At 37.6% G+C, this 11,790-nt stretch overlaps 1 protein-coding gene across 1 annotated transcript in view; it reads left to right on the plus strand.

Annotated features, from left to right (window-relative positions):
* CDH18 (cadherin 18) overlaps window positions 1-11,790 on the plus strand; it is a 707,490-nt gene that overhangs the window by 636,121 nt on the left and 59,579 nt on the right. Inside the window, exon 13 of the mRNA XM_042782611.1 lies at window positions 10,049-10,166. Coding sequence (XP_042638545.1) covers window positions 10,049-10,166 — 118 coding nt within the window. The remainder of the gene's footprint in view (window positions 1-10,048; window positions 10,167-11,790) is intronic.

The raw sequence follows: 11,790 nt of genomic DNA on the forward strand, positions 1-11,790 counted from the left end.
TTCAGTAGCGTGTTTTCCTCAACCAGCAGTCAGAGAGTTCTGCTTCTAGGAGGCCTCCTTTTGAGCCTGGCAGAGTGGCCAAACTAGCCAATCATAGCATCAGAACTCTAAGCACCTGAGAGAGAGTGGGGACCTCCCAGAACATTGTTTTGTGCCACTCCCAACAGAAATACTCCAGGTGGAAAACCTTAGCAATCAGGAGCTCCTCAGTTGCTCATGGCAAACTCCACCTTGGAATTTACAAAGACTTATGGGTAGAAAAGCCACACTAAGTAATTTACTACACTGCACAGATGTATCATGGCTGAAAGCAAAGAGTATCCCAAAGATCTGATCTGTGTTTTATCGACTATGTAAAGGTTTTTGACTATGTGTATCATAACAAATTATGGATAACATTGCGAAGAATGGGAATGCCAGAATTGTGCTCATGAGAAAACTCCAAATAGAACAAGAGGCTGTTGTTCAAACAGAGTAAGGGGATATTGTGTGGTTTAAAAACCCAGGAAAGGTGTGCATCAGCATTGTATCCTTTTACCATATTTAATCAGTCTGTCTATTAAGCAGATAATCTGAGAAACTGGACTCTATGAGGAAGCAGCATCAGGATTGTAGGAAGTCTCATTAACAATCTGCTATACATAAATGACACAATCTTGCTGAATGTAAAGAAAACTTGAAGCACTTACTCATCAAGATAGAGACTACAATCTTCACTAAGGATGACATCTCAACATAAAGAACCAAAGTCCTCACAACTGGACTAATAGGACCAATAAGCAACATCATGATGAATGAAGAAAATATGCTGTTGTTTAGGATTTTGCTTAATTTGAATCCATAATCAATACTCATGGAAATAGCAGTCAAGAAATCAAATGACGCATTGCATTGGGCAAATATGCTGCCAAAGTCCCCTTTGTTCAAAAGAAGTGTTAAACAGAAAAATATTATTTTGGAGACTATGATGTCCCTGACCCAAGCCAAACAATTTTCCATAGCCTCATATGCATGTGATAATGAATAATATCCATAGCTGGATAATGAATCAGGAAGACCAAAGAAGAATTGAGGCAGTGTGAATTGAGGTGTGGGCAGGGAATACTGAATGTGCCATAGATGCTGGAAGAATGAACAAATCTGTCTTGGAGAAAATATAGCCATAATGCTCTTTGGAAGCAAGAATGACTAGACTTCATCTCTCATGCACTGGTCATGTTGTCAGAAGGGACCGATTCCTTTAGAAGGACATGATGTCTGGTAGAGAAACAGTGGAACAAGGGAAGAACTTACATAAGATGGATTAACATAGTTGCTGCAACAATGGGCTCAGACATAGCAACGTTTGTGAGGAGTATAGGAATGAACAGAGTTTCATTATGTTGTGTATAGGGTTTCTATGAGTTGGAACTGACTTGATGACACCTAATAACCATATGCCCACATATTGCATTTAGGAACCACATATTTCCATTGCATATCTACTCAGAAAAGAATAATGAGAGGAGAAAGTATTTGATTTAAATACTTAGGAATGACAAGTAGATAACTACTTTTATAGTCTTTGGGCAAATCCCCATCTCAACGCATACACAACAGTCCTGCAACTCATACCTATCATGTTAAAGTTTGGTCCCATGCTTAGTCATAGTGTTGACAGTTCAGCTGCAACAAGACTAAGGAAGCGGAAATTTCTTATACAAAATACAAGAATCACAAATATAAATTACTTCTTAAGTAAATATCAGCATCAGAGAATCATAGATAACATTAATAATGTATGAAAAATTAATCAAATTTTGTAATTGATTTTATTTCAATTCACAAAAACTTCATAATGAAATCACCCCTATACCGTATTTTTACCACAATAATACTCACGTTAAACTTTTTTTTTGGTGCCCCCCCCCATGCTATTTTCATAAGTGCACGGTGAAACCCAAGTTATTTGAATGGGTGTATTATTTATGTAGGTGCATAATTTGTGAAAAATATGGTTATTATACCTTTTCTAAATAAAATTATCATTCACCTTTGAATTAATATGTGTTGTTTGAAAACACTCAGTTTCCTAAAATGCCCATTGAACACCTACACCTATTATTTGTTTGCTAAATATATCAAATGTTAAATGATTTCATACACATATTTCATATGTATATATTTACATTTATATTTGAATACTGATACCTGTATCTATATTTATGTCTATACATTACCCTAAAGATTTATGTATTCCCATATATCATGACTTAAAACATTTTAACCATGATTACACTTGTTCTTCCAAGTAACTCACTAAAACAAGATGCCCCTTGCACATGAATGACATAAAAGTGCCAGAAATAGTATTCAACTTTATTTCTCCACTTAAAAATAAAATTAAATTTGGAGCAGTAAATATTTGCTAAATAATAAAATATGCTACAATTATTTTGGAGCTCTGGTAGCATAGTGCCTAAGGCACTTGACTGCTAACCAGAAGGCTGGCAGTTCAAACCCACCAGCCACTCCCCAGAAAGAAGGTTTGGCATCTACTTCCATAGTGGTGCTGGCTTGAAAACCCAAGGAGGGGTCGCTATGAGTCAGCTGTGACTCCACAGCAGTGAGTTTGTCTTTTTGGTTTTTAAACTTTATCCTCAGGTGAAGTCATATATTACTGTGTGTATAGAAATAAAATTAAATTTAGAAATGGTCAGTGTATTGTTTTGGGCTTACTTGAGGGTTAATTAAAATCCTTAATCCTTACTAAATAGATGCATTTTAAGATTTAAGGTAACATAAGAATGAATAAATGTGAGTCAAGGATAAATAAATTTTTGCCACTGGCTGCATACAGAGACATTGCATTCAGTTTTATCTATAATGTATTCAATAAACAGCATTTGACCTCCTCTAAATCTTTGCAAAACCATCCACTTACGCAATAGTGCAGAACAAAGTTTGTAAAAATGTATACTTACTTCCATAATAGTAATTATAGAAGCAATTTTCAATGTAAGGTAATTGGTCTTTTGAAGAACACCATCTCAAAGCTATATTATTTGAACCTTATCATTCCTGATAAACATTCCCTTGTTATAGGAGCAGTAAGGCAGGTCATAAAGGGTAATGGCAAAAGACAAGAACTTTGGTTAGCTATATATTTTGTTATACTGAAATGTGAAATAGTCAATATGTGTATTTCATAGAAAGCCAGTTGCCGGGACAAGATATGTTTTTTATGGAAACAGAGAGAGAGAGACAGAGACAGAGAGAGAGACTGTTTCTTGCTGTTTGCGTATAGAAAAACACACGCATTTACCAGTCATATTAACATGGGTAAATACTTAATCCCATGAAAACTTCATTTTCTCATCTGATAAATGGGAATATTTGTAACTAAAAGTAGGATTACTGTGAAGGATAAATAAATGATGCAAAAATAAATAAATAAAAATAAAAATCTTATCCCAGCATGTACTTTATAGTAAGAATAAGATAAATAAGTGTAGCTGTTGTATATACCATATGATATTAGTCTGTGAGTTTCATTTGTTTGTTAGAACAACATGTTTTATTATATTTCCTCTAATGAAAATTAGATGCAAGTACTACTTTTTTTTTTCAAATGTGATAATAAATATGGAAAAAGAAATAATACAAAAATTAAAATATATGGCACAGTAATTATGTGTTAAATAAAATATGTTGTTGTTGTTGTTATGTGCCCTCGAGTCGGACCCAACTCATAGCGACCCCTCCTTGGGTTTCCGAGGCAGTATCGCTACGGAAGTAGATTGCCCCATCTTCCTTCCAAGGAGTGGCTGGTGGGTTTGTACCACCAGCCTTCTGGTTAGCAGTCAAGTGCCTTAGGCACTACGCTACCAGAGCTCCCAAATATACAACAATTAATTTTAAGGGTTTGTGCTTTAATAACTTACATAATTAAATACCAGATGTTTACATTCCTTTATTTGATTGATTTTCTTATTCTGTAGGTGGGTATACATTCTGGAAATGGAGTACTCTTTCAAAAGGAAATAGAGCTACCAAAATGAAAATAAAAATTGCTTGTGTATAACTTTATCCTCATTTAGGTAAAGTCATACATTGCTATGTGTATAGAAATAAAATCAAATTCAAAATGACCACTGGATTGTTTGGGGCTTACTTGAGTGTGAATGAAAATCCTTCCTTTGTCTACTTACTAAATTTTAGATTTAAGGTAACATAAAAATGAATAAATTTGAATGAATAAAATGTATGATTATTCAAATATAAATATAAAACCAAAAAACAAACCCACTGCCATTGAGTCAATTCTGACTCTCAGCAACTATATAGGACAGAGCAGAACTGTCCCATAGGGTTTCCAGTGCTGCACATCTTTATAGAACAGATTGCCTCATCTTTCTACCGGGGAGAGGCTGGTATATTCAAACCAAAGACTTTTTGATTAGTAGCTGGATCCTTTAACCACTGAGCCACCAGAGCTTCTACAAATAAAATATGTTGTTGTTGTTGTTGTTTGCCATCGAGTCGGCCCCGACTCATAGCGACCCCTCCTTGGGTTTCAGAGGCAGTATCACTACGGAAGTAGGAATGCCCAACCTTCCTTCCGAGGAGTGGCTGGTGGGTTTGAACCGCCAGCCTTCTGCTTAGCAGTCAAGTGCCTTAGCCACTATGCTACCAGAGCTCCTACAAATAAAATATAGACAAGGAAATAATATGTATAAATAATATTTAATACTTTCATCATTATCTAGACAAATTGAGGTTTACTGAGATGCTTCTCATTTTTCTACCTTCTACGTGAAACCCTAAAACTAAGAAAAATAAAAAGTGCTATTTTCGAAGTCTCAAATAAGGTGCATTTTGTTAGTTCGAAACATGAACTTTTCATAATAATCTTATTTAGCTCATCCCAGTCTCCCAGATAATTGATCATTTTATAACCTAAAGCACTGTCTTGACTTCAGTGAAAACATATGCATTCCTGGTTATACTCCCATCAATTATGCCTACCCAGTACCCTTGTATTCCTACTATTCAACCTGCTCAAGTAATGTTAGGCTAAGGAAGTGGAGAAGAAATAAGGTTTTTTGTTTGTTTGTTTAAACTTTTTGGTGATTTGGGTGCGAGTTTACAAAGCAAATTCATCTTCCATACAGCAGTTCACATACACTTCATCCCCATGACATTGATGTGATCTCCCACAGTGCAACAGCTCTCCTCCCACTTCCTCCCCATAGTTAACTCTTCCCTGTGTCCTTCCCTCCCATACACTCCTTCTCCCCAAGCTGTCTCCCTGTGCATACACAGCTTTTCTATTATCCCATGAGTGATCTCTACAAAGAGTGTAACTATCTAAAATAAATGTCCAGCTCATATACCTGTCTTTTGTTTGGCTGGAAACCATAAAAGTGGATTCAATTCTAGACCTGAAGGATAGCTAGGGGCCATATAGTCTTAGTCATTCCATCAGGCTCTATCAGACCAGCAAACCTGGTCCCTTTTTTTTTCCCCCAAATTATTTTTAATTTTGTTCCACATTGTTCTGCCACTCTATCCAGGATCTCCTATGGAGATCCCTCTCCGAGTGGTTGATAGTGGTAGCCAGGTACTACCTAGTTCTTCCAGTCTCATATAGGCTGAAGATTGCATGATGTACCAATCCCTTGGACTAATTGTTTCCACGCATCTTCATTATTCTTTGCTCTGGATGAGGAGAGACCCATTGTTGCATCTAGATGGCTTTTTGCAAGCTTTTAAGATCCCAATCACTACTCACCAAAGTAGGTTGTGGAATGATGTTTTGGTGTAGTATGTTATGCCCATTGAGCATAATGTCCCCTGTGACCATGGTCCCAAGCCCACCAGTCCAACTATTTACTCCCTCTGAGTAGCTATCTGTGGCCATGAAGTTACTACAACCTTGTCTCTTGTCAGCTCTACTATATACCTGGAAATTCTTAAAGATAATACAAATACACTAGTAGAAATCCTGTACATGGTCATGGGCACACTCCTCGCTGCATACACATACAAAATAGTTCAGCCTTTCCACCCATCTATCCACCTGTAGATCAGTGTCTGCTGACATCAATTGTTATTGCCAATGCAGTATTGTATGTGCAAAAGGGTTCATCTTTGTTGTCTATACCTTCCGTGTACCTCTCTCTGTCTTCCTCTTCCTCAATGCCACCATGTTGATCACTCACATTTGGTACATTGCCCTTCTTTTCACCCAAATCAATACTTATCTCTGCCTATCTAGGAGTGTTCCCTCTCCTTCCCTCCCAACCCTGGTAACCAGCAAAGAAAATTTCCTTCCATATAATAACCTGTCCTTGACTTTTGACAGTAGCAGACTAATACAATATTTGTCCTTATGTGATTGACTTATTTCACTCAGTATAATGTCTTCCAAGTTCATCCACATTATGCAGTGTATTGCAGATTCTAGGTTATTCTTTAGGGTTGCATAATATCCCATTGTATGTATGTAACATAGTTTTGTTATTCATTCTTCTATTGATGGGCAGTAGGTTGTTTCCAAGGAAATAAGGTTTTAAACATGATACATTTCAGTAGATCATTTCATTTGTTAAACATAGAGTAAATGAATTCAGTAAAATATTCTTAATGTTGCATTACTTTTTGAAACGGACACACTATTTTTCACAAGTAAAAAACCAAAAAACCAAACTCACTGCCCTTTGTTGTTGTTGTTGTTAAGTGCCGTCAAGTCATTTCCGACTCATAGCGACCCCATGCACAGCAGAACGAAACACTGCCCGATCCTGCGCCAGCCCCACAATCCCTGCTATACTTGAGCCCATCATCACAGCCACCATATCAATCCATCTCGTTGAAGGCCTCCCCCTCTTTCGTCGACCCTCCACCCTACTGAGCATGACATCCTTCTCCAGGGAATGGTCCCTTCTTACAACATTACCAAAATAGGTGAGACGAAGTCTGGCCATTCTTGCTTCCAAGGAGCATTCTGTCTGCACTTCCTCCAGGACAGATCTGTTAGTTCTTTCAGCAGTACACGGTACTTTCAGCATTCTTCGCCAGCACCACAACTCAAAAGCATCAACTCTTCTTCGGTCTTCCTTATTCATTGTCCAGCTCTCACATGCATACCAAGAGATTGGAAATATCATGGCTTGTGTCAAGCGCACCTTAGTCCTCAAGGAGATATCCTTGCTCCTCAGCACTTGAAACAGTTCCTTCGCAGTTGACTTTCCCAATGCTACACGTTGTCTAATGTCCTGACTGCTGCTTCTGTTGGCGTCGATTATAGAACCAAGCAACGTGAATTCCTTGACAACCTCAATCTTCTCTCCATTTATTGTGATGCTGCTCATTGGTCCAGTTGTGAGGATTTTTGTTTTCTTTATGTTGAGATGTAATCCATACTGCAGACTGTATTCTTCAACCTTCATCAGTAGGTGCCTTAAGTCATCCTCACTTTCAGCAAGCAAAGTTGTATGGTCTGCATATCTCAGGTTGTTAATGATTCTTCCTCCAATCCTGATACCAAGTTTTTCTTCATATAGTCCAGGTTCTCGGATTATTTGCTCAGCATATAGATTGAATAAGTGTGGAGAAAGGTTGGGCAATCATACTTCCGTAGTGATACTGCCTCGGAAACCCAAGGAGGGGTCGCTATGAGTCGGGGCCGACTCGATGGCACATAACAACAACAACAACAAGTGTGGAGAAAGAATACAACCCTGACGTACTCCCTTCTTGATTTTAAACCATGTAGTGTCCCCTTGTTCTGTTCAAACGACAGCCTCCTGGTCAAGGTACAGATTCCTCACGAGTACAATCAAGTGCTCAGGAATTCCCATTCTTCTCAATATTATCCATAATTTGTCATGATCCACACAATCAAATGCCTTTGCATAGTCAATAAAACACAAGTAAACATCTTTCTGGTATTCCCTTCCTTGAGCCAAGATCCATCTGACAACAGCTATGATATCCCTTGTTCCATGTCCTCTTCTGAATCCGGCTTGAACCTCTGGAAGTTCTCTATCAATATACCACTGCCCTTTAGTAGGATCTCATAGTGACCCCTCCTTGGGTTTCTGAGGTGGTATCACTACGGAAGTAGATTGCCTAACCTTCCTTCCAAGCAGTGACTAGTGGTTTTGAACTTCCAGACTTCTGGTTAACAGTCAAATGCCTTAGGCACTATGCCACAAATTGGAAATATGATTTTATAAGTCTCTTTTTTTCCTCTCTGAGAAAGAGATGGAAAGGGAACACCTAAGCATTAGAATACTAATGTTACAAATAGAAAATACTCATTTTACTTATTTGTTTGGTAATTTACTTTCTAATAGCGAAATGAGTATAAAACCCATTGCCGTTGAATAGACCCTGACTCATGATCACCCATGTGTTACAGCATAGAATTGAACTCCACAGGGTTTTCTTGGCTGTAATCTTTCCTGGACACAGATAACCGGTACTATCTCCTGTGTTGCCTTGATTTCAAAGTTGATGAGTTCAGTCCACCAGCCTTTCTGTTAGTACTCCAGCACAAATTGTTTGTTCCACCTGGAGACCTTAATAGAAATGACTCTATTGCTGTTCTTAGGGGCTATCATGTTGGCTCTGACTCTTAGTAACCATATCCCCAATAGACCATACATTCTGAGATACTGCACCACCCTCACGATCCTTGCTGTGTTTGAGCCCATTGTTGCCCTTCTCCAGTGACTGGTCCTTCTGATGACATGTCCAGAGTAAGCGAGGTAGAGTCTCACCATCCTAGCATCTGGGGAGCACCTGTACTTCTCTAAGGCAGCTTTGTTTTTTCTTCTGGCAGTCAGTGGTATTTCAGTGTCATTTGCCAACAAACAGCAAATTGATTATGTCAATCTAATTTGGTCTTCCTTTTTCATTATCCAGGTTTCATATGCAAATGAGGCAACTGAAAATGCCACTACTGGAGTCAGATGCACATTTATCTCAAAACTATATATATATTCTTTTTAACACTTTCAAGTATTATTTTGCAATGTATTTGCCCAGTGCAATATGTTGTTTGATTTCTTCACTACTGCATCCACGGGCATTGATTGTGTACCCAAAATAATGAAATTAACTAATGTATTTTGTGTTCATCTATTGGGCCACCTGGAATATTTTATTTATATGCCCTAAATTATTTGGCTCCAGAATGTGCCTATAACCCATATTTTAGAAACTCTTTCTCTCAGTCACCAAAGATGAAAAGTTACTGAATACAGTCCTGAGTAGTCTGGATTTCCCATTGCCACTGTTACAATGTTCTTGTGGTATTGTGGTTAAAGCATTGGCTGTTAACCGGAAGTTGGCAGTTCAAACCCACCAGTCACTCCATGGGAGAAAGATAAGGCAATCTGCTTCCGTAAAGATTTGTAGCCTTGGAAACCCTTTGGGATGGTTCAACTCCGTCCACAGGGTGGGGATGAGTTGGAATGGACTCCACAGCAGTGAGTTTGGCTTTTGTGTTTGATTTTAGATTTGGAGCATGTAATAACCCTGCTCAGCCTCAGGTTCCCCTCTCCAAAGTCCAGGAGCTGGATTATGGAGTTCAAGGCCCACTGAAACAGGAAGTAATGCAGGAGACCCCTGCTTTTGCATTCACTGACTGACACCAACACTCACGGCAAGGCTATTCTACATCCACACTGGGAGATTTTGATTTCTGCAAATGATGTTTCATGTCTCCCCAGACAGGTGTTCATACAAAATCTTAAAACAAATTGGTCCCAAGGTGCCAAGGGTGTTAAAGAAAATTAAAAAAAAAAAAAAAAAGATGTTTATGCTGTCCTTGAAAATAAGCTGTGAATGATTATAAATTGTGTTTCAGTATTTTTTTTCTAAAATCTAATGCAAGAGAGCAAGTTACCATTAGTTTTATGATTTGATTTTTGAAAACATCAAACGTAATAAAGAGGTTATAGAAAAATACTTTTATTTCTGCAATTGAAACTGATACAATAAAATTAAAATCAACTATAATTTACTATTTAGTTTTTTTTCTTTTTTTTTTCTTTAGGTTATTCACACCATCAGTGCCACTGATAAAGATGATTTTGCCAATGGACCAAGGTTTAACTTCTTTCTTGATGAACGCCTGTCTATAAACCCAAACTTCACATTGAAGGACAATGAAGGTGACCATATACATTTGTGCTTTGACTCTATATATAAAGTAGGCTTGGACACTTTTCCTTAATTCTCGTATACCCACGAATAGCTTGCAAATAAGCATTCAAAGCCAGTTTGATGTTAATGTCTTATGATCTGTGAATAGCTTGTATTTATAATTGAGCCATATGTACAAATAACTTTCATTAAATTTATTCAGAAGCATCCCCTTTAAACAAGAAATGTACATGTAATATGCTCTTGGGCAAATTTTTAAGAGAAATCTTCACTGACAAACATATTTATGAAAGTTGCTGCAACTGCTTGGAGGTGGAAAAAATTTAAATTAGGAAAATGAAAAATACATCCTAGGGATAGTTAGGAAAGGAAATGTGGTGTTTGTGATCATCATTCATTAGCAGGCTATCAAGATGTGCTACACAAATTATATTTCTTTTGTTATTAAGACCATTTTTCCAACATATGGATAGGTGCATATGTATAATTGTAGAATACTGTGGACGTCTTTGAATTCTCTTTTTTTAGCCGTTGTTGTTTTGTGGGAAAAACAGTGAAAGAACCCAGAATGTGTAACTGTGGAAGACTTATCCTGGTTTACATTTCCTGTTTGGCAGAGTCCTCCAGGTTCTCTAAGAGTCATTCTTCTGCACCTGAGGGGATCGATAAACTGTTCCACGTGTGCAGCATTCTGATTGGCATCAACTTTTTCCTTCTGCAAACTTTTTTGATCTTTTTTGTCAGAATATGTTCTTATTTGGGGCTTCACACTTTCATCACAATCACATGAGGAAACAATGGTGGATCAATTTTCAAGTAAATATTCCTTTCTCTGTTCCTTGTAGGAAATGCATTTTCAAGGATAAAATGATAGCATTAAATGAGAACCGATTTAAGGTATTTGCACATCATTCCTAAACTTCAGGTTGCTATAGGATATCAAAGTGTGCCTGTGACCATAACATGTTTCATGTGATCTCACAAAGTTTGATTTTTTTTCTCCTATGTTAAGTTGTTGTTGTTGTTATTGGCCATTGAGTCGGACCCTACTCATAGCAACCCCTCCTCGGGTTTCCGAGGCAATATCACTGCAGAAGTAGATTGCCCAACCTTCCTTCTGAGGAGTGGCTGGTGGGTTTGAACCCCCAGTCTTCTGTTAGCAGTCAAGTAAGTGCCTTAGGCACTATGCTACCAGAGCTCCCTCCTGTTGTAGAAGTGTTGAAATTTTCTATAAATTGTAGTGACCAGTCCTTTGTCCAAAATGTAGTTGCCATTTTTTGTTTGTTTGTTTTTTCCTCAGTGTGTAGGTGTTCTTTTTACTCTTTTGGTAAAATGCTTTGTTGTGCATAAATGTTTAATTTTTAGGAGGCCCATTCACCAAGTTTGTCTTCTTCTCTTTGTGCTTTTAAGGATGATTTATAGTGTATTTATGCCATGTATTAGGGATCATACATTTGCCCCTATTTTTCCTTTGGTGATCTTTACAGTTTTAGGCTCTACATTTAGGTCTTTGATCCATATTGAATTAGTTTATGCATATGGTGAGAGACATGAATCCTATTTCATTTTCCTGCAAATGAATATCCAATTTTGACAGTACCATTTGTTAAAGATACTGTCTTTTTCCCATTT

The sequence above is a fragment of the Orycteropus afer genome, unplaced genomic scaffold, assembly GCF_000298275.1.
Source record: "Orycteropus afer afer isolate SDZICR_OR568_19922 unplaced genomic scaffold, OryAfe1.0 scaffold00390, whole genome shotgun sequence".
Taxonomy (NCBI): Eukaryota; Metazoa; Chordata; class Mammalia; order Tubulidentata; family Orycteropodidae; genus Orycteropus; species Orycteropus afer.